Here is a 24,090-nt window from a genome sequence, read left to right as displayed (position 1 = left end):
TTCAAATCAGTACAAAAATTTTAAATACAAAATTATTTGCTTTTGACATATCTCATATATTCTGGGAACATACTGAAGTCACCAGTGTCTGGTAAACTGTTTGTCCATTCCTGCCACCATTCCATAAAATTTCTGAGATAAAGCACCACATTATGTCACTGGAGTCCTTAGTCAATGTTAGACTGCATTAAACTCTGCATTTAAATAATGGTCATGCCAGTTAAATCCAATCTTAGTTCTACATGAAAAAATCTAGTTCATTTTTGAATCAAAAGCAGTAGCGGTAGCTAGAGACACTGAAGAAGTGATGAGCACTTAGCTCCTTGAACTAGTGCAGCCATGTGTGATGTGCAGCACTGTACAGGGAACCACAGCAAGGTCCACTGCCCTTTGGAAACAGAACACTTGCTGAGGTGAGATTTAGCACCACTGATGAGCAGACAGAGACTTCGTGCACAGAAGTCACTGTCCTCAAGTACAGAAAAGTATTGAGGCCTGCAGGTTCTCCTTGACAACTGGTAACGTATAAATAAGGATTGGAAATCAGTTTTTAGATAGAACCAAGTTCTCAGATAAATTTGCATGATCAGTATTGCCAGTAAAGTTATTGGTTGATCTCGAGCAGTAAATCAGTTACGCAAACAAAGCTACTTCTGCTTTGCCTAGTCATTGAAAAGCAAACTGATTCAGCTTTTGCTGAGTGGCAGAATAGATGTTTCTTCTGACAAGCTAAGTGGATTCTTGGTACAAGCACAGAAATCCAAGCAAATTTATGCCTCCTGGAAGTATGGCTACGTGTTGGCTAAAATGTCTCAATGATGTGGCACAAATAAATGGGGGAGATTTACCTCCTCTACTTGAGCTGTGTGAATAGGGAACGGAGACTTTTTAAGTGCTGTGGCATTTAGAAGTGAAGCCAGTGCCTGCTGGAAGCACTGGTGACATTTTAGGTCCAGTGACTGCTGGAGAAGGCTTGGGGGGAAGGATCATGCTATCAGGATTTCTCTTCCATCATAAATAAATTGTTCAGGAAAAAAACTCACACATGCAGGATTATTTTATTACAGGGGAAGGGAAATAAAAGTCTCCAGCTAAGGGAACCTTTGCTTGTCAGGTAGACCGGTTATAAAAAATCAAAGAAAACCCCCACCCAGACAAATAAGCCTCTCAATTTTTTAAAATATAATTAGAGACTGACCTACTCTGCTTTAAGTCACTGTTTTTCGTCTCATAACTATGATCAATGCAACAGGAGTGAGTGACATACACTGATTTGAACTTTAGTACTGAATTACTGTGAATGAAATTAAGTAAGCATGGCATTGCAGAAATATATAATGTACAGCTAATATGTCCCCCTTGGGTGCAAAACAACTATTTATGAACCTGATATACATCTTTAGATATGTTTGCCACACCTTTTTTTATAACTAGCTGTGCATAATGTTAAACTTTGTATTTATTATTTTTGTTTTTGTACAAGATGGTCAAATGGTCATAAAATGCACCTTTTGTTGTATAAAAGTTAAAAGCAGAGGAGAAAGGTTTTGATTTTGTGTTTGTGTTGTGTGTGTGTGTGTCTGTTTGCTTTACATGGGATACAATAAATACCCTGAAAAAGACGAATGAACGTACTGCCCGGCATAGAGTCCTGCCGCCTGCTCGGATGGCATCTGAACGTAAACCTTGTCTCCGTGCATCAGCTGCACCACGGCACTGCCCGAAGCCTGGTCCAGGAAGCCCTTCTTGTATTCGTCGTAGGTGTACATGAGCGGCTCGTTGTTCTTGTACAGCGCCACCCACACGTTGGCGCCTTTACAGTGGACGTGGTAGGCGAAATAGTAGACACCGGGGATCTCGCATGTGAAGATTCCCGTCTGGGGATTGTAGTTCTGCCGGCCGTTGTACAGGAGCTTGTCGAACTTCACGGGCACCCCAACTCGGGGGAAAGGCGTGAGCAGCTCTGCCGTGAATGCAGGCATCTCGTAAACAATGCCGCCAGCCTTGTCTTTCTTGCCCTTGTAGCCGTAGGGGGGCTTCAAGCCGTCTATCCCTGGTCCCACCTCAGGCAGGTATTGTCCCACAGCTGGTGGAGTGGGCTGGATGATGACCGAGGGACCTGGCGGCCCGGGGGGACCCGGTGGCCCCTGGACCCCCGGCTGGCCAGGAGGACCGAGCGCCCCAGGTTTTCCCGGGGGTCCCTGCAGCCCCGCAGCACCAGGTTTGCCTACCCCAGGGAAGCCAGGGGGGCCGGGCATGCCTGGCTCGCCCTTCACCCCTGGCAGCCCGGGGGGGCCGATAGGACCACTGGGTCCCGCGATGCCCGGGATGCCCGAGGGGCCCTGAAGCCCCTGGGCTCCGGGGAGCCCGGGCTCACCCTTTGGCCCCACAAGCCCCGGGACACCCGGCAGTCCCGGCAAGCCTTTGTGTCCGGCTTCCCCCTTGGGTCCTGTGGGGCCCGGCAGCCCCCGCAGCCCAGGGCCACCCACTTCCCCAGGAAAGCCTGGCTTTCCTGGAAAACCCTGCAGGCCGGGTTCCCCTTTGGGGCCGACTGGTCCTGGTGGCCCTACAGCACCCCCCTCTCCTTTAGGTCCTGGGAAACCGGCGGCCCCCGGGGGTCCCATGATGCCTGGCAGTCCTGGCTGGCCGGGTTCCCCTGGTGGCCCTCCCATGCCAGGTGGCCCTGCATGCCCCTTCTCCCCCTTCGGCCCCAGGGGCCCAGGCAGACCACCCACACCTCGCTCCCCTTTGGGCCCAGGGAAGCCCGGCTTCCCAACCCCAGGGAGGCCGGGGGGCCCTGGCAGGCCTGGCAATCCTTGCTCCCCTTTGCCACCCGGGAAGCCGGGCTGGCCGGGCATGCCATCCTGGCCTGGTTTGCCAATACCAGGTGCGCCGGGAGGGCCTTGGATCCCAGGGGCCCCTGGAGGCCCCTGCAGCCCCAACTCTCCTGGGGGTCCGGGTTTGCCTAGGGGTCCCTGTGGGCCAGGGAAGCCAACCATGCCGGGTTTGCCAACCCCTGGCAGTCCTATGGGGCCAGGGGGACCAGGAAGCCCAGGTGGACCCTTCAGACCTGGCAAACCTGGGATCCCAACACCCTTCTCCCCTTTTGGCCCTGGGATCCCAGGGATTCCTGGTGGCCCCTTCATCCCAGGCTCACCCTTTGGCCCTGGTTGCCCCTGCAGCCCTGGAGCACCCGCCTTCCCTATGCCAGGAAGCCCATGAGGCCCTGGTGGGCCTTGTGGTCCAGGAATCCCCATGGGCCCAATCTCCCCCTTCGGCCCCATCTCCCCTCTTGGCCCTGGGGGCCCCATGACCCCTGGTTTTCCTGGCATCCCTGGCAAACCCGGCTTTCCAATTCCTGGGTATCCTTGCGGGCCTGGTTTTCCTTTGGCTCCTGGTACACCATGACCTGGTAATCCTGGTGGCCCTGGTGGCCCTCTTGGTCCAGGCTCACCCGGGGGACCTTGCTCACCCCTCAGACTGCGCATGGGAATTTCTGGGAAGAAAAGAAGAAAGGGGAGAGGGAGAGATAAAAGGTGAGTGCAGTCACATCCTTCCAAAAACAGGGTTTTGAATTGAATATGCTTTTAATGATGCCTTGTCGTTTTGTGGTAGACAGAGATAACTAGTGAGTTACAGGTTGGTGTTGAGAATTAAAGAGGATGTTACTGTTTTTCATACTCCAAACTTCCATGTGTGCTTTTGTTACCACAAAGTAATTACTGTGCATGATATGTAAAAGCCATTTGTGCTTTGGTGGTGTTTTCTACCTAGACAATCTTAAACAGCAAAATCTGCATTTTGTCCCACATTGAGGTAGATCAATCTACCTTTAAGAGTTTTTGCAGGAAACTCAGTGCTCTCGTGCTGTGGGAGCAACTCTGGCATAAAAGTGCTTTTTCTGGATGGGCGAAAATAAGCAAGATCAATTAAATTAGATTGTATTAGTAAGAAGTTTATACATAAGGTATGTCTGTATTTTCCCGAAGGCTTTGGTTCCCATTAGAGTATTACTGGAAACCTGCAGCCTTAATCACTATTGCTCTTTTGGCATAGCCATGTCTAGTTATGGCTCTTCTACACACTTTGAAAAAGGTTTTATTGTTGAAACCCGCATTTTTGTGTATGTCACCACTTGTCATTGCAGGTCAGGGTAGGGACATTGCTGCTGGGGTTGGTTGCTTTTCAAGCTGCTGCTTTTTGGGTTAATGGAAACTCTTTCTGGCTCTAAAATGTGTAAAGAAGTAAGAGATTTGGGGAAGGAGAGGAGATGAGGTTTGAGGGCAGACCTCTGTTTTATGGGAGGCAGAAACCTTCCCTCTCTGCACATGTTGTGTTTTATGCGCATCAAAAATCTTTCCTTATGAGGTAGGTTGATTTTACTACAGGCAATGGTTCTTGTTCATACACTCCAAAAATAGGCCCTGAAATCTTCCATTTTTCTCTGAAGTCAGTGGAGGCTGTGGTTAGCTGGGGCCTCAGTAAGACAAAGTTACCCAGTTTGTCTGCTCTTGCACAGGTCCTCACAAGAATTTTATGACACTGGGTGTTCCTGGTCACCCTTTGTATTTTGGACTTTTTTTTTGTTTTCTTGAATACCTTAATACTGTCCAAACTTCCTTTACTGAACAGACAAAGTGCTTGTACGCGCAGATCTGTGCATTAATCCTCTGTACAGGATGGCCCCTGTTACACCCATAAATAACCTACAGAAAGAGGACTCCAGAGTCTGTAGAGAAATTGTATGTTTTTATCGGCAAACCTCAAAATCACAGGGTCTGGACAAAGTCAGACAAAAACAGTGATGTTCCCGTAAATTTAAACCTTGGGACTCTTAGTTCATATGTCTGCTTTTTCCAGTGAGAGTAGGAGCAGATCCAGACAGGACTCTGAGCCATCATTTGAAACCCCGTCAGAGGATCTCTTACAAACAGGTGGGACAGCAAGGCTTTTCCTAGAGTTGAACAGCACCTGAGCAAACCTGTATGCTGGTGGCTCATTGCAGGAAGGGCTGCTCAGAGGCTGTGCTGCAGCCCAGAGGATGACTCTGGTCTTGTGCTGGTGACCCTGAGCTGTCCCACAGCTCCCTTGAACCTGTTTTGTCCACCTGTGGCCAGGTATGAACCTGGCCAGCCCTTTGGGCACAAGGGTGCTGTGCCCAGCCTGCAGCAGCAGCCTGCTCCAATGTTCAGTTTCCCCATGGCATGCCAGATGGGACCGTGCAGGAGTAGAGAGGGACATGCTGACCTACCTTTCTCTTTCTTGGGAGCAATATCCTTGCCGAGCATGGGCATCTGTGGGACCTCCTTCCTGTACTGGGGCAGATGGGGGTACTCCTTCCCGTAGGGCATGCGGGGTACCTCCTTGCCCAGGTGCTGCATTGGGATGCCTTCTTTGCCCAGTGGCATGTGAGGTACTTGTTGTCCAAGGGGTTGGTACTGGGGCACCTGAGGTGGCAGCTGCTTGATCCCATAGTAGGCACCACCTTGAGCAGACCTCACCAGCTCTAGGTAAACAGCGACAGCCACTACCAGCAGCTGCACGGGGAAGAGCAGCATGGCCATCACCTATGAAAAGCACCACAAAACACACAGTTGGAACATGTATTTTCATGTTGTGCATTCCTCATTAGGGTACGCTGTTCTCATTTTCTGCAGCAAACTGGACCTAAATCTCTGCAAAGTGGCCCTGGTTTGTGTGCTGCCCTGGAGGATATCCCGCAGAAGGCCTGTATCTGATTTATTGGAGGGTCTACTCAAGCACTGCTGTTACAGCAAATGCCCTTCTATGTATTTAGTTTTATGCCACCCCAGAGGAGCCCTTTGTGGTTACTTCACACAGGAGCCTGCTCCCAGTTTGCTGCCTTCTCACCTGAGATTTGGGGAGCTCTGCTGCAAGCTCTGGCACATGGGAAGAGCAGGCAGGGGATGTGGGGATTTCCTAAATGTGTTCTGCCCAAGAAGCTGTATTGTCAGTTCCCCTTCTTCTTTCCACAGCAATGAAAGCGCTGTTTCTGAGCTTAAATCTGTGCCTGGGATTGTACCCTGTGGCTGCAGTGTCCGAGGGCTGTTCTGTTTCTATCACAGCTCCTTGCCAGCTCTCCTCTTAGCTGGGCTGGGATCTTCTCGGCCTCCTCCCAGAAGGAGTGGACCTGCTTAGGCTGCCACCACTCCAGGTAGGATCAGCCAACCCAAGCCTTCCTCTGGGAATGTTCAACTATTTTCTGAAGGTCTTCCCCACTGCAGATCCTGGCCCATTGCAAGGCAGCCCACCCCAGCACCTCACCAGTCCTGCTAAGACCACAGAATGGGGTTGGGCTTTCTTTCTTTTACTTCTTTATCAAAATGTTAGCTTGGGACTTCTTGTCCCACCTGTTGTTGGCTTTTCTTTTTGCAGTTAAGGGCACTACCATCAGCTGAACAGCAAATTAGGAACCAGGAACTCCTTCAAGTAATGTAAATAGGGGATAGCATGTGGTAAAAAGAGACTCTGTGTGTTGAAGTGTTTTGGTCCACAGTCAAATCTGGCATGCAAGTCCTGCCCTTTCAAAATACACATGGCAGTTGCCAAACCTGATGGCTGTTGCCGCTGTTCCTTTTTTCTACTCTGCAATGCCTTGCACCAACCTGGGTGCTTTGCCAAATTACTTGTCAGGACTTGCTCCCAGCAGCTGCTGTGTTCTGGTGTGATGAGGGTAGCCTGAAAAGGCAGCAAGGGCTTTGTGTCACCTGCTTATTTTTCTGTCCTTCCCCAGCGGCCTGGATCGACATAGAGGATGAAAAAGTACCTCAGTCTGTGGCGAAGGGGCTCAGCACTGTGCCCTCATGTCTGGGAAGTATCATTTATGGGGAGAAACTTTCCCCTGTGTGCCCGCCAGGTTTTATGTTTTACTCCTGTTTGACGTTTTCCATTCACTTGGTGTTGGCAAAGCACCTGGGGAAACCCTTGCTGCCTTTTTAAAACATTTTCCCTTAATTTTGCTCTATGAGATTTTACCTCTAAATGGAAATTGGTGTATAGTCATTACTGAAGGTGTAAATGGAGGCTAGATCAAAATGGTGTAGTTGAAATAAGCAGGTTATTTTCAGCAATGATCACCTACAGATATATGAACTACAGAAAAGATGGAAATATATGTTAACAGCAAACCAAACCTTTTAAGAAAATTAAATACTACGAATAAACACTAGATGGAGCATATGTTGCACAGCTGAGTTTCTACAGTCACTTTCCCTCCCAGGAATTCTTGGACTAACCAGCTGCCATGTGGCAAAGAAAACCAGAGCCAAGATGTACAGGAGTTTGTAAGGGTAGCTAAAGCCCAAGCACAGTTGCTCATCCTGTTCAGCAAAGCATTTCAGCAAATGCTTCTCCTCCAGTGAGTTTAATGTGGCTTTTAGCCCACAGCTGGCTGTGCTGCTGTGAGCTAAAGGATTAGGGCCTTGGGATGTGATATTTCTGCTTAAAGCTCAATGGTGAGCTTTGGAGTGGGAGGACAGCCTGTGCATGATCAGTTATTGTGGCTTGGCTGGGGTGGGGTGACTGAACTAACCCATTGCAGCTTCATCTGGGCACATGGACCCTAAGCAACCTTTTGGGGTTTTTTTGGACGGGTGGGGGATAATGGGGGAGGCAGGAATATATCCCCCTTGTCTTTCTTGGCCTTCCTGCTCCTTTCTGTACAGGAGTAAATTGCAACACCTTTGCTTCTCTGCAGCTGAATAGGGTAATGCCTACCTAAGTTTGCATGGAAAATTTCAGTTACTGGAAAATTTTCTATTTTCTATAGAGAGGCACTATTCTCTCTGCCTCTCTCTCAAAGGAAAAACATTACCTGTATGAAGGGAGAAATTCAGTCAAACCTTTTAAAAAATTATAAGAGACTGGATGATATAGGACTGGGTTTGAAACCTGTTAGTATGAAGGGCAAGGTGGATTTTGAAGAATTAGGTTATTCATTTAGCATCTTGGCTACTTTGTTGTTCTAGTGGCCAGTTTTGGTGGGGGGAGGGTTTAAAAAGATAACTTCAGTGGAATAAGTAGAAGGGGAAATAGGTAAAATTCCTTTGGATGAGATTTTCTCCTTGTTTTTATTACAAAACATGGACTTTGTGTGCGAGTGGGAGGTATTTGAAATAACTGAAAAAACTTTCCTACAGGAGACACCAGCCTGCCTGCTGCTCAGGTGAATTCAGGCTCCTGTTGCTTGTGCCAGGCTGGCCTGGCCCTGCCAAACATCACACAATGCACCTGCACTGGAACAGGCACAACCACAAGGTACACGAGATGGTTTTGTATATGCACATGGAAATTTTGAGGGAGATTAGGCAAGACTTGTAGAGATAGGAGGGCTCCAGAGAAGGAGATGATCTCACCCCATCTGTGTTTCCTGTAGTGTTTTTTGACTCATCCATAACTCAACCAGTGTGGCCTGGAAATGACAGATGGCTTCTCATCTATTGATTTTGGCTTGGGCTGGTGCCTGTGACTAGCTGAGGTGGAAGGTGGGAGTTTATTTACTGAACAACCTTGCGCTAGATGTGATTTGGCTGATATCTTTGTGGGAGGAGGTCAGAGCCTCCCCTGTGGCCTCGTGAGCTGTCTGGGGCTTGGGATCTGCTGCAGTTACTGGAGACACAGCCTGTGTTTGGTACTGTCTGTCCAGCTCATCTTCCCCTTCTCCCAAAGGAAGGAGGGATCAGACAAAATTAGTCTTGATGAGAGATGTGGTAGAGTCATATGTGCTGCTGCTGGATTATTGCTGTCAGATACCATCACTACAGGGAAAGCCTGCTCAGAAGCATGAGAGATGTCGGGGATAGTCCTTCAGAGTTTCTGCTCATTCCTCTCATCCTACTCAGCTTGTCTAAAATGTTATTTATGCACTGAGAGAAGATGAAGGTGTGTTTTTTCTGCCTTGCAGTTTGTTTCTGAATGCCTGGGTGCACAGCTCTAGTTTGAAGACCTAACTAGGAAACTCATTTAATGGGTTTCCTAGTGAAATCCATTCACTATGGGCATCTTTAAATGCCTAAAAGCTACTGAAAATCTTACTCTTGGTTTTCAAAAGAAGCCTATAGATCCTAAATGTTGGAAAGGTCTTCCAGAGCTTCTGAACAGCAAAAGGAGATGTTTTCCTCACAGTGACAGAAATCAAGGAGAGTGAGAAGGAGAAAAACCTGTTTTGAAGATTCAGCCAAAGTGTAAGACCTTCCACCCCCTTCACCCAAATCCCAGCAATTTAGGGATCACCCTCAAATGCATTCATGTAATGCAATCTGACATGCTTTCCAAGATGACTGTTGGTGGAACAATAATTTCACTTTGGATTGGGATTTTCCAGGGTTTTTGTCAGAAAGCAATAGGAATTTGTCTGTGTATTTGTGGCAGGTTAATAAGTGCATGAGTACACCTTTAGAGAAGCCAAGGGCTTGGAGAAAGCAAAGTTTTACTGTAACTTTGGATGTTGGAAGGAAGATGGAGGAGAGGAGCCACTGAGCTTTCCCACAATGTGACATGTCATTTTGCATCAGACATTCAGATTAAGCCACAACAAACATTTTGCTTTACCTAGGGTGGAACAAGACACTTGAGGTGAAGGAACATTATCCTAAACCACAGTGTTCAGTTGCTTGTGTGTGAAGGTATCTGATTGGTTCTGTGGGTGAGAGAGAATCCTTGAAAAAACACATTTTTACAGTGAGTGAAAACATTTCTCAATAATCTCTTTGGTAGAACTGTTCTCCTGAGAAAACTATAAAGGACCTTTCTTTGGCTATTTGAGTTTGTCAGCAGAAATAGGAGACAAAACAAAATGCACCAGCAGTCATAATTCTTAAATTGGTGTGATGAAATAATGGCTGTTTTAGCGTAATTATGTAAAGAGTGTATGGAAAGAGTGATGCCCATCCACTTGGGACTTGAAATCATAGGTGGTCTTGCAAAGAGTGGAAATTAGCCCTTGATTTATTGGTTCTTACAGGAAAGTCATCACTATGCAACCAAGGTTGGGTTGTCTGAGAACTTCTAAGATAAACACCCAGGGACTACCCCCATGGGCTTAACTTACCAGTTCTTGCTTTTGAATTGCTGTATTTCCCAAACAGGCGTAAGGCATGAGTGGATCTCAGTGACCTGAAATCTGTTCCCTGCGGTCCCTTCTATGGGGGCTGCCTGAAGCTGCAGAGACTAGTTCCCCACAGCACTGGGGGGATGGCCTTGCTAGTGTTCTGGTTTCCACAAGGAAAATGAGTGCTGCAAAATAAAAATCCTAGTGACTCTGGAGATTTTGTTCACAGAAGAGTGCTACTAAAAACAATTGATGATAAAAAGCTACATTCTCCAGCGTGTTTTGTTGAGATCAGAAGGGGTTAGGGTGATTTCTGGAGTGACCTTGACAACAGATCCTATTACCAAGTATCTACAATAGTGTATCCAATGCCACAGGAGCATTATACAGCTCACTAAAGTGTCTGTCATACAGAGACATCCAAGAAGCAGTATAATGCAATGGAAATGGCAAACAGAGTGTTGAGGTGCATAAGGAGCAGCCCTGCTGCTTTACAGAGAGCTGGTGGGTGAGGTGCACAGCTGCTCTCTGGGGGGTTTTCACTGACAGGCCCCACCCAGTTCATACACAGAGGTACATGGCAAGTCAAGAAATGTCACAGAAGGGCTTATTAGAGAGAACTGAAGTCCTCACAAAGTAATAGCACTTTTTTTTTCTGTTTTCATTTTTACGGCTACTTTGGGAACAAGTACCTATCCTGTCCCTGCTTTCTACAATACATATCCCTTAAACTACTGATGGATTTGTGCTTGCAAAAGTGTGGACCTCCCCACCAAATACATGTCTTTCTTAAGGTCTCCACCACATGAAAAGCATTGGATTGAGCACCGGGCTTATAAATTGGGGAGGGAGGTGTTGGCATTTGTAAACCAGTTCTGTTAGCTAGCTACCTTTTTAGGATGAATTCTCATCACAAAATTAGAAGAGCAGCTATATAGGCTTTAGTTCCTGTACGAAACTAAGCTATTTCTATCCAGTGAATAGCTATTGTGACTTCAAGGGTGGGGCATTTTCAGATACAAGAATCAAGCAAATGTTGCTTGTTGTTCTCAGCACTGGTGCTGCAAAATGTAACCAACTTGAGCAGTGAATTTCCCAGCTCATTGTTGTCCACGGTTTTCAAAGACACTATTTCAAAACTTCATCACAGCTTAAATTCATCTCTGGATCATTAACTCTGGATAATTTCTGGATTTCATTAAATTCATCTCTGGATCATTTGAAGACTAACCTGTCAGTCAGTAGTACTTTCTGAACAGATCTGAGGGTACCCTGTACTGTACAGAGGCTGAATTTTAGTGGAAACTTGTGTTTTCAGGTAGAGGAAAAAACAAAACCTTTTGCATGCCAAATAATTTTGCATGTGCTCAAGCACCATTTAGTGCACACATTGCCACACTTCTGTCATTCTGTGCCAAATGAGTCTTTATATAATTTGGACAGATGTTTTCCAGTTTGCCAGCAAACTAATTAAACACCAGTGTAGGGGGTTTCTTTTTTTGAAAATTCAGTCATATTCCACATAAAAGCAGGGAGTGAAGGAACCAAATATACCTTGAGATGGATTTCCTCTGAAAGCTAACCTGTTCTGTAACCCAAGTTAACACTAGCTGTACTGATTTAATCTTATTTTCAGCAGTGAAGAGCAGGAGGACAGTACAGGGGAGCACAGCACCTGGGCAAAGACCCAGCCATGCTACTGGCACAAGATGGTTGATCTATGCCCCAGAAGGTTTGGGGTCCTGCACCATTTTGCTTGTAACAGTGCCTAAAGCTTCACTGAAGACAATACCTGTTTCTTCAGTAGGTGAAGAATTTACCTTGTTAAAGTGTCTATAAGGGCTTGTGCATTCAGTAGGGAGAAAAGTAGGATTTATGGTAAATGTAATCTTGCCTTTTTGCTTCTTGAAAAACTCTCCCACAGAGATCAGGTTTATTTTTTTTCCCCTCCCTCCTTTTCACTGTCTCCTCCAAGGAAACAAAGTAGTCTCAAGTGCCTGTGTTCAGTTTAGATTACCAAGAAATAGCTATTGTTCAGTATGTTAAAAATAAATAAAATCATATTTTGCTCAAGGTCTAACAACTGTGTCTGATTATCATGTGGTATTTACTAAATCTAAGGCAGTCATAACAAGTATTGTCATAATAAACATTTTAAAACGCATGCATGCATAAACCTGCTGCTAATGGGGAATATTCAACACATGGCAGATGCTTGTTTCTATTTTTTTTTAAATTGAAAAAGGTGCCTAGAGCTTCTTTCTTAGAGAAGTGTGATAACATCTAAATAAATGGCTTCATCTTAAAAACCAATGGTCATCCATAAGCTATCTTTGGCATCACTGGTAATGATATGATCTTTTCTTGCAATCCCTGGGGGGAGGTCTCTTTATCCATTTATAAATGCATTTCCAAAAACAAAGCACTTGCCTCTGCTCCAGTTTGTCTGCAAACACATTCATGTGTGTGCTCACTCTGGATGATCACCCAGCCTTCTGTAAGAAAATGGCACCCTTGGGCTTCCCCAGTTTCTTACTTCCAAACAGAGTGTATCTGTTGCTTGTGTGCAGGTATTTATGTGTGCCTATGTGTGAAAACACACCCTGCCAGTGGAAGCAGCTACAACGAGAAGGACATTTTCAGTCCATGCAGACATAATTATCTTGCCTTTAGTCTCCTCCTCATGCCCAGTGGGCTGTAAGCCTACCTATGTGGGCTCAGGTACACATCTCATCTCTCTGCAAATCTGGGTATGATAAGTTTCACATTATCACAACCCCAACTCCCATACACAGGCCTCTGCTGGCTCAGCACAGACACAAAGCTCACAATTTACGATGATATTAAGATGCTTGGCACTGGTGATTGATTTCCAGGCGGGTTTGTTTCTGTGTGTTTTTGAGGGTCTGGCCCGGATGCTGTTTGCTGGAAAATGCCTGAAAGCTACTTCGAGTCAGATGGCAGGGAGCCGTGACAAGGATCAGTAAGTTGGGCACCACGGGCCGGGTGACCACAGTCCCCGGGGACGTAGCTCTCTTTCCTGGTGGCATGTACTCATTTGCTCGAATTGGTGCCTGACCTTGGGCTGGGGAGGAAGGTCCAGTGTGGGGGAATGTTTGCAGAAAAGCATGCGACTTTAATTATGGGATTAGAATTAATTATAGGTAGGATTTAGTAAATACCTGCCTTTGAATGTGTTTTCCTGTTCTCTGCCATACAGCATGCACTCAAATCCTCTGCCTAATGCTCTCTTCTGGGCAATTTGCCTGAAGTCTTGGTGGCAGGCAGATTTGACAGAGACACTTAAATGACTGCCACTCAGTCCCCATTCAGTGATCAGCGGTGATCAGCACACAAAGCCAGACCCAGTAATGTGGAACACACCAAGTGATCAAAGTGCAGAGCCACCTCCCCGCTTATCAGCACAGAATCGTGCTGCTGGCGCCGAGCCTGGGCCTGGCCGCCAACATGTCCAAGCACAGCTGTTTGTTCGACGTGGGAACTGCACTGAGGGCTCCTTCTCTGCAGGGCTGGTGCTACTGAGCACTGCAGAAGGAGCTTCTCGCACGCCACAGCCACTGACTCCATCCAAGGAATTCTCCTTATTAGATACAATGGGTTTGCCATGCACAACACACTGGAAAGGAGGCTGGCTCTCATGGAAGTGCTTGTATAGTCAACCAACCATTTCCTAGGGGTGTTGTTGATTTGGGTTTTGTTTTGGTGAGAACACTTCACATCTACTGCCCATCCACTAACTCCAAAATAATGCAAAGACAAAAAACTGGTGATGCACTTCAGACTGGTGTGTGATCAGGAGGCAAACTGGTGATGCACTTCAGAAGTGTGTGATCAGGAGGCTGAACCTTGAGGCGCTGATAATGAACTATGGTGATTACTGGTTCCGTCTCAGTGTGAATAGGGAACTGCAGGCCTGCTTTGGAAACCTCCCTTCTCAGCTGTCACTCATCATCCTTGGCCTTGCTCTGTCTGGGAATAGGTTGTGCTGGCTCCCTGCAGTAGAAGTTGCCCAGATTTTCATGATACAATTGTTTGTGTGTTACAATAGTTTGCAGAGTGCATCACAACGTTTTACTGTTTTAATCTAAAGTGGTGCCTCTAGCAGTGCTGCTATGAATTATACTCACTGGTAGAAGTGTAAAGAGTTTCCATTTCACTACCTCTTGGGTTAGCCAGCTACAGCTTTGAGAACAAGCCACAGGCTAGCAATTGGCTCTAAATGACAAGTGAATAATCCACACAGTTCACTGTTAAACTCCATCTCATCAGATGTGTGGGAGTAGGTAGAAGTGAGGGAAGAAGACTGCCTCTTTCTGCGACAATTAACAAACTCAGTATATCCTAAATCTTTGGCCAAATATGCATAGGTGCCAGAATACTATTCTGAAGGATATCAACCAGTTTTACTGGTTAGAGAACTCTTAGTTCCTCTTTTGATTAACTGAATTACTGTACTAAAAGCAGAAAAATATTTTGTCAGCTTTGTGAAGGTGCACTGAGTCTTAAATCTGTCTATATATATTTTATTCTAATATGGCATGGTTTAGGATTTTATGTCTTGTGTCTGAAGGATTTCTTGGAGAAGGAGCATTCTATGAATTAGTAGATCTCAACACCTTTAGGAAAACTTAGATGTGCATGCAGAAATTCCCTTCATTGACACCTGCAAGACACAAAGAGGTGCTGAAGTATGTGTTTTTCTTAAACACTTCCCAAAAGATGGCAGTAGAAAGAAAAATCCTGATTATAGAAGTGTTCTTGGTGATGACAGGGACTAATTGTTGCAAGTGTTGCAGGGAAGATAATCTGTCTTCTTATGAGTGTAAGTGTTATGTAAAGCAGTACAGCTGTCTGCAATTGTAATACTTGTGTAGGCTGGACTTCTTAGCCTGAGGTACTCTTGGTGCCAAACCTAAGAACACAAAGGAAAAGTGGCCAGAAGCAGCCCTTGGGCTTCTCTTGATCCCGAGGCTGTAGCAAGTACTGTTTCAGTTGCTAGTGCCGCTTGAGGTCTGACCTGCCCTGCATGGCGTGTAAGCCACTCATGACACCCTGTGTGGTGTGACATCCTGCCATGCCATGGGCACTGTCACCATGTCTTCATTTTGGCGATGCAAAGGCTGCTCTGTCATGGGTGGACAGAACACAGCCACAGCTTTGGAAAGGCAGATGTCTGTCTCTGTTAACACCTGGTCTGGCTACTGGTCTGCTGTGGGACAGTTTGGGGCTCCTGGCAGCTCTAGGGTGCCTGGAGTAGGCAGGAGGGATGGCTCTTTGGAAAGGGGTAAGTTTTAGCCTGTTTATTATCAGCATGAAGCAGGACCCTCTCTAAGGTGTAGAACTTTCTAGCTCCTTTTAGCACTGTATGCATACCGATTAAATTTAAATGCTTTACAGTGATCCACTACAGGGAGCGCTTAACCCCTATCAAGGAATCAAGACCATTAAATCTCATTAAGAAAGAGAGCCTAATTCTGGTTGCACAAGTTTTTTGGTTGTAGTCTTTTGGTCATAAATAAATTTTATTTCCTGTGCCCCTTTGTAGTGATCATACTCCAGCCTTTGCAATCCAAGCAATGGTCACTTTACCAGTCCAGTGAGTTCTTGCTCTACAAAGCAAGAAATCTGTGTCGGACTCCTGAAGTACTTGGTTTGATCTTAATTTGAAATAATTTATTTTTCTCTGTGACTCCTGTTGCAATCCTGTGGCCTTATGCATTGCCTTCTTGCATGAAAATTTACTTGATTGCCTCTGTCTGAAACTGACACAGCATTTCTGTTCCTTTTCCCACTTTGATGGCCTACAAAATGTTTTCCTGGCTCTTTCCCTCATGCTTTTTCATGACCCTTTTTTTAAAATAAAAGCAAGTGGCTTTGAAGGCTTTATTTTGGAGACAAATTGTTACCATTTTACAATATTTCTGTTCACTGTGCTTTGATGAGCCTGTCGAGAAAAAGAGCAGCTCTTCTCTCCCTTATTTTTATTTGCTGTGCTCTAACTCTGCCACTTCCCAGAAACCCAAAGGGAGATATGAAAACAGTAACAAATGTCTGTAAAATATTTTTCTTGAAAAAACTTCCTCTCGACAATTTTTTTGGAAGGTTATTTTCAATTAAAAACATTCCTGCCCTTTGCATGCTTTTCCTACCTTTGCTCAAACAGTGGAATAGTCTTGCCTTAGAAGGTTAAACATACTAGACTACTCCAGCAAGAATGAAATCAGGAGCATGCTTTTAAATTATTTAGCAGTAATTAATTTCCTATTTTATTGTCAAATATTGCAGGTATCATCATATTTGTGCTAATCATGACCTGACACTCCACTCCCAAAATTCAAGCAGGTCTTAGCTCACAAACATATTTCCTAAATGGATAAATTATTTTACTTTTATGCTACTTTTCTTGATAAAGACTAAGATGACAATAACTACAACTGAACACTCACTTGGTTAAAATGGTTTCAAAACCGGGCTTGTAATTTTCATGAAAGACCCTCTGTGCTCTGAGTCACACCTGTGGGCAGACATGAAGGTAGAAGTTGCTAGATGGTGGCAGTAGATCTACCAATGTGCCAATGTAGGTCCCTTCATCATCTGGCACTTGCGTAAAAAACACGGCTGAAAATGACTGAAAACTCCTCTATGCTACTGTCATGGCTGAACTGCACACACACATCCCTGTGTCATGCAGGAACAGATCTGTTTCTAAAGACCTTCTGTCTTTTCCTCTTGTGTAGCATGTAAGAAATAGATCTTACTCAAGTCTGCTTCAGCACAAAAGCACACATCAGTGTAGGGGCAGAAAGAAAAAGCTTGAAGTCACTGTTATTTGTTAGTGTTACATTTAAAGGCCTACACAGGTAGCATCCACTTCCCACTCTGCAAGTGCAGAAATAAGGGTAGCAGGACATAACCAAAAAAATTTTCAGCCTGAGTTGTGAAATACTCCCTGAAGGTTTGATTCAGTGAACACTTACAGCAAGAGTTTGCCATGCCTCTCAAAAGCACAGAAAAGAAAAAAAAAACCTTCTGAAACGCACGCACACACACACACACACAGAGACCCTCCCCATTCCACTCATACACACTTATCCTGGATCCATGAAAATATACAGTCATTTGAACTCCAAAAATGCCAGGGGATGGAATTAATTTCCTATATGCAATCCAATGTGCTATGGTTTAAAGAACTTGAAATTACTACATCTGACACCTTGGAACAACCCAAATGAGGCCAAAGGAAAGCAAAGTCAAGCCCTGAGGAGCAAATACTATCAGTCACTCAAGTCTCTCAACTCTACTCAAGGAGAACAATCTGAAATGTTCAGTGCAGCCATTTGGACCCATAATGACTGAGACTAGCAAATGCACAGTCTGGAAAGCTGGTCAGTGCTCAGCTCTGGGGACTAATAGTTATAAAATATCTGCACTGGGAGCCAGCAGGAGCCATCACGTGCGTTTCATCTGTACTGCAGCTAGGATGAAGGGATAGACTGACAAACTTGCAGCTACCAAGCAGCTCAACTGGGTCAAGGGTAAACACCAGCCTCTCTTCACCTTCCTGCAGCACTACAAGGTAGAGCTGGGGCTGGAAGCACAGGAGAATGTAGGATTGCTGGAGGAAATTAAAGCACTTCAATCCACAACTGAAATCCAAGCCCCTTATCAGGGCCTGAGAAGCTGATGCCTGAGCTGTTAGACCACTGAAATCCTCCTCAAAGGCACCTTGGTCGCAGTGCACAAGCCTTTCTTAGTGCTGGGTGTGGACTTAAGGCTCCGTTTACCTGTGGACACTTCCCAGGTTTTCAGACAAAATCTCTCATTGGTTTCCCTCCTCCCTGTGGTTTCTTGAGTCTGCTGTGACCTGTGCCAAATCTTACCCACCTCTTGGGAGCTGATGCCTGTAGCCTGCTGGCTTAGGCATGCCCAGGAGGGAGGGAATGCAAACCTCAGAAGCGGCTTTTGCCAAAGGGAGAATTAGACCAATGTTCCTCAGCCCAAGTAAGACTGTGCTTGAGCTGATGATGGTTGCTTGGAGTTTGAAAGAAAAATTTGGCACCTGCTTTCTAAAGAGGATTGTGAGCTATGAGCTGAGAGAGGAGGGACTTGTGCCTGTGTACTTCATTCACCAGAAGGCACTTAAAACCAGGAGAGAGCTAGGACTTAGGATGAACTGCAGTCTTCAGCCTTCACTATTTGGCTGGCTTAGGCAACTCTCCAAACAGTGGCTTTTGTGAATCCCCCTCCAAGGCACTTAACTCCATTTACACACATGCATAGAGTGCTGGCATCTAATTCAGGCATGTGAACTCCATTATGGAGCCAGATGCAAACATCCCCTCATGGATTAGGATCTGAAAGGTTCTATATCTGTACTGTCAATCAGCTAAGGCCTTCGTTCCCTGCCCCATCCTCCTTTTTTTTGTTTAAAATCTAGACTTTTTAAAAGCAGTTAAGTATTTGTAAAAATTATTCTTGTATCTGTGCAATGGCGTAGTTAAGGCATGTGCTAGATATTCCCAGGATGATGTAGTTAGACCAACAATGACTAATTCCACAAAAACAATGCGCTTAAATTATGCCATATCCTTCCTTCTAAACTTTGTCCACCAGATTCTCATTGCTGAACATCAGAACCAAAGGTTTATGGCTACCTACAGGCTGTGGCTCAATCACGTTAAAAAATAAACCCACTAGGCTGGTATTTCTCTAGCAAGCAAAATGGAGTTGTGTTTCATACCAGCAGGATGACTATCAGCAATGCTTAAAAATATTTTCATTTGTGTGGGTTTTTTGACTCTGAGATGGGGCACCTACATTAATTCCAAGTTAATTTTGCATTTAGTCAAGAAACATGCTCAGATTTTCAAATGTTAACAGAAGTCATGTGCTCTTGACAGAAATACTTCTGATCTGCTTTGTGGTAACTACGCTAATGAAAGAGATATTCTGGAGTATATAATTATAGCCCACAGGATAGGAGTGGGAGGGTTTTTTTCTATGGTTTGAACAGTATTGCCTGAAAATTGTCACAAATTTCTCAATAAATTAAATAGTAAGGCTGATTAGATCCTGCAGGAATGAGCTCCTTAGAGGACTGTACTCACAGTTTATTAGTAAAGTCACCCAAAGGCTAGTGTTTCCAAAGGTGTGTTTGCAGCTTTGTGAGACACTTGGACAAGTGCCAGCACTGGATATGGGGTGCAATTTGGGCTGTGTTTAGAGCAGGAGCACTCTGCTGCTGAAACAACACTAAATGACAAGGTACTTGCAGCTGAAAAGCAGACAAACCAGTAGCCCTGAGCAAGGTGCTGGGAGAGTGCTGGGACAGCCCAGGCATGCACATCTGAGCATATGCACACAAATGAAACAATCAGTGAGAATTCAAATAAAAAAATCAAAACCCCAAATCAGCTTTGCTGGTATTTCTGCATCTATATGAGTAGCTTGTACTGACATAACTATTTCACACTGAGGGACCGCAGAGCACAGCAGCTTCATGATAGGCAAAGGAAGAAACATCTGGAGGAGAGCTGGGTCTGGATAGGAGGAGAATGTGTGAAGAAATTAACTGAGATACCAGAGATTTAACAGCTCTCTGCTTGGAACTGGGAGGTAATCCAATTTCTTCCATCGTCACTGATTTAAGCTTTAATAATAAATCAGCAGTGATTGTACTGGACAAAAATCAAAAAGATTTTATAGTCTCTGGGAGTATATGGCATCCATGTTTGCTCTTTCATTAGATACTGTTCTCAGTACAGGTTTTTGAAAGTAACCTGTGCTGCAGAGAGGGGATGCAGTACAGAGTAATGCAGGAGGGGAAGTAAAGCAAACTTTCAAAGAGTTTTCATCTCTTAAGAAACAGAGAGCAGAATGTACAAACTGCTGCCACATTACAATGTTATTGCCTTTAAATGGATTCATTTTGAATAGTATCTATAGAAATAAATTATCACCCTCCTTTTCATCCTAAAAGGCAGTACCAGTAATCAAAATCACTAAGAAATTGCAAAAACCCCTCAATTTGGTATATTTTTTTTTTTTTCAGTTTTGGGGTTTTTGCCTATTCAGCTTCTAGACTGGATTATCTCCTAATATGTGTACAAATCTCATAAATCATCCTTGAGAACCGCTGCTAAAATCTATTCCTGGTTCTTGTCTTCCTGAATTCCTTCTTACTTCTCTCTCTTTATGACTAATAGCTATATCTTGTTCTATCCTTTTGTTTTATCCTTTCTTGTGCTTAATATTTAATCCCCAAATCAGTCTCTTAACAGTGGTCTATTGAAAATTATTTACTTTTTTGGGTACTGTAATAAAGATTACATGCCGTTATGTCTTTGGCTTGAAATGAAGTCCTCATCTTGATTAAATGTGACACTTGAAATGAAGTGTTCAGAGGACTAAGCAATCACAAGTTATCCAGAGGAAGGGGAGAGATTTGTGTTTTCCTGCACTTGCAGTCATCAATGTTTTGTGACCATTCAACACTGCTGTGGCATTCATAGCCCAGTGATAACTGTTATGGAAGAGAAGACAAGCCTACTTATTTTTCATTTATAAATGCAAAATTATTAACGCAATATTGTTGAAGAATTTCCTGGCTAGTTTTCCCTTGTCTGCCTCAGGCAAAAAATGATTGCTGAAGTTTAATACTTTATGAAAACTCCTGACTATGAAGGTCTAGTAATTCTCTTTGGGAGGATCTATGACACAGATAAAATGCAGAAATCTGAACAGGCATGATGGAAAACTACATGCAGTAGAGACTATGACTTTCAGAAAGTTGTGTCACACCAGTTCCTGTGCATTGATTATACTGGTGAATATCTGTTTTGTAAAGTAAAAAGTATATTTCCTAGAGTTCAGTAATTTGGGCCACTTCATGATCTGGAATAGATTTTTCTCAAGTAATTCCATTAATTACTTCCATGTAACAATTAGCAACATTAGAAGCTTGTGAAACTCAGGAGTTGGAGTACTGGTGACTTGTACAGACAGGCAGTTTGGCATATGTAGATAACCCCATTAATTTCAATGAGAACTGTAACCTGTATAAAATTTGCTAGTTGTTAAATATTTTAAAATTAATCTCATCTTGTACATACCCAGACAGTTATCCATGCAGTAGACTGCAGCCTGTTTTTCCTAATCAAGCAAAACTACAATGAGAATTTTGTTCAATTAAGAACTGAATAATTTGGCTAACTTTTACTCAGTTCTTGGCAGTAGAAAAAAAAATTAGTCTTTCCAACAGTAAGTGCCAGTGCAAAATATTTTGGCAAGGGAAAAATGTCAGTTTAGATCTATGACATTACCATTTTCAGGCAGTAAAATTAGAATCATTCTGGTTTGTATTAACTTAAAAATACCCAAACCTTGGCCAGCTATTGTGCAGCTAAATAAACAGGTATCTACTACAGGCCCAGATTCTGTTTTCAGTTATAGAAGCATTTTGACTGCAGTGGAGGTAACTCCCATTTATAAGGAGAAGAACCAATATCACTGAGTCCCAAATTTGGCATGCACCTATTTATTGATATTGGTATTCTGCTGTAGAAATTATCAGAGTGGTTAATGTGTCTGGTTTGAAGTGGACAACAGTGATTGTTACTGAGTCCATTTTACTGCAACTTATGCTGCTAGTTATGACATTTAATGGGATGCCCCAGATGAACAGCTTCACTAGCCCCTCTGAGCTAAAAGAAAATTTTCCAAAGATGGAAGAGTTGGAACATAAGTGGGAGTGTTGCTTGCATTTAATTATTTTCTTTTAAGGGAACGTTCTTCTTATCATTCTTTTCACCTATTCAAAACTATCCCAAAATCTTGGAAATTGGGCTGGAAATGTAATGAGAACAGACATTATTTCATATATCAGATTTTTTTTTCAACTGGTGACAAAGATCCCATTTAATTAAATGAAACCAGATTTTAGATGTCTCTGTTGGTGTACAGGCCTACAGGCAGTAGGAAAATGAGGAAAGAACCTGTAATGTAAACCTTTCACATTAAAAATACATACTTATGTTCAGACTTGACTATTGTTTTACAACGAACTCCCATGAAAACGCACATGTGGATCCCACTGCCTGCAGAAATTTCTTTAAACACTCATGAAATCAACATATCATACTCCAAAGATTTCTTGGTTTAGCTGGAAGTAGGGCTGTAAATGTTCTACTCATATTCTTCACCATGGGTTAGCTGATGCCACCAGCAGACCCACTTCCTACCTGTGGAAAAGGCTATGCCTCATTGGCCTGCTTGGGAGCTCTGCAGGCCAAGGGTCAGTGCTGCAATCAGATCTATAAATCTGCTGCATTATCTGTGTGCTGAAGCTTCTCTTCCCATTGTGATGAAGAATTCCACCAATTACATGTGAAGCTCATTGAATTTTATTCTCTAACAAAAGCGTTATTTGGTAAATTGAGGAGGAAAAAAGTTTAAAAGTAAATGGATACATATGTTTTTGGTACTAAAACCCATTTAATTACATCATTATTTTGCCAAATAACATGACATGGACAAGTTAGATGTTAGCCTTTTTTATAATTTCACCAGTGATCATGCATATTTGTGTGCCAGCTACACAACTATGTTTGATCTTTGTCCAAGCACAGAAAATTAGTGCAAAAAAAGCATGTGAGGATCCAGGACTTCCAAATATATTAAACTCATTACTAAGATACTTTAAACTTTTTCATAGTTCAGCCTTGTTCACTCTTGGTGATAATGCCTCACTGACTGAAAATAATAACCCTAAATTGAATTGTTTTGCGAAGAAATGCAACAGTGTAATTGTCATTTTAACACAGACGCTTCTCAAAGAAAACACAATTTGAATGTTACCACATTTTAAAATACATTTCTATGATCTTGTTCAGCTGTGTGCTGCCAAAGAATGCACATTGTAAATGAGTTGAAATGTTAGTGTGCAGAAAAGCCAATGCTTTTTACTGCAGATGAAAGACAGCCTCCCACAGTTGCTATCTCTGAATGTGGGGCTGGTGCTCTGATTCAGAATGGTGAAACAGGCACATGCTGAATGTTTACTGTTCTCATCCAATATTCTCTCTTCCAACTGTGCTGGAGGGGAGTGGGTTAGAAAATGATAATTGTGAAATACTGTTCCCATGTCCTAGGAAAACATGCTGCCCCAAGAAAATGAAGGAAGTACTGGCTTACACTCTTCTCCAATGAATCTACTCTAAGTGTGGCAGTAAGCTCTTTTATGCACTGCATTGTTTCCCAGTTTCCAGTCCCTGCAGGTGACTGTTTACAGGTGTCTCTGAACCTCTGACTTCAAATAAAGCCACACAGAGACCACAAGTCTGTTTGAGGAGCAGAAACATTTCTTCAGGTTCTCTTCAAGGCTGTGAGATGCAAAAGAGTTGTTTCCTGAAAAGACATTTGTCAAGAAGGTCTTACTGGAAGGAAGCTTTACAATAACTCTGCACTTTGTGAGAGAAGAGTGAAGTTTAAGCCCTGATGCTCATCTCTGAGTAGTGTAATTTAAAAGAATCCTCCACTGAATCAATGGCAGTGTCCATGTGTAAAATTGGGATATCATGACTGAACAGAACTACTACTTTATGTTTGTAGCTAATTTATCTCCTGACAGATAGGAAGGGAACCCTCCTTACTGCCAACTTTCCAATATTGCATACACTGAGACTGCAGAAGTCTTGGGGAGTAGGTGGTGAGAGAGTAAAGAAGCACTGACCAAAAATCACACTGACCTGCTGCACATTAGTACATTAAAAAAGAGAAAACAGTGTAGTATGGTCTGGAATAGTTTTCTTTATGTAAGTGAAAAAAACTATTCCAGACCATGTAAGTCTTTGTCATGCCATAAAAGGCCTGGTTTGCTGAAGGAAGACAAGAAAAGCAAGGCATGATTTGGGTAAAATGCATGGGTAGGCCATGTCTTGGGCATACACTGGACTCCTGCCACAGGCTGTTTCCAGTCCTCTGGCTGGGTGGGGAAGGAGTGC

The 24,090-nt window shown here is 43.9% G+C and overlaps 1 protein-coding gene across 2 annotated transcripts in view; it reads right to left on the bottom strand.

Moving 5' to 3' along the window:
• The window catches only part of COL8A1 (collagen type VIII alpha 1 chain), an 87,870-nt gene continuing 63,780 nt past the window's right edge, over nucleotides 1-24,090 (bottom strand). For both annotated transcript variants that reach the window (XM_058823498.1, XM_058823488.1), the window contains 2 exons: nucleotides 5,252-5,567; nucleotides 1-3,496 (listed from right to left, as the gene is read on the bottom strand). In XM_058823498.1, the coding sequence (XP_058679481.1) occupies nucleotides 1,590-3,496; nucleotides 5,252-5,564 (2,220 nt within the window). In that variant the 5' untranslated portion in view covers nucleotides 5,565-5,567 and the 3' untranslated portion in view covers nucleotides 1-1,589. The remainder of the gene's footprint in view (nucleotides 3,497-5,251; nucleotides 5,568-24,090) is intronic.

The sequence above is a fragment of the Ammospiza caudacuta genome, chromosome 2, assembly GCF_027887145.1.
Source record: "Ammospiza caudacuta isolate bAmmCau1 chromosome 2, bAmmCau1.pri, whole genome shotgun sequence".
In the NCBI taxonomy this organism is placed as follows: Eukaryota; Metazoa; Chordata; class Aves; order Passeriformes; family Passerellidae; genus Ammospiza; species Ammospiza caudacuta.
This window is presented reverse-complemented; position numbering and strand designations above follow the sequence as displayed.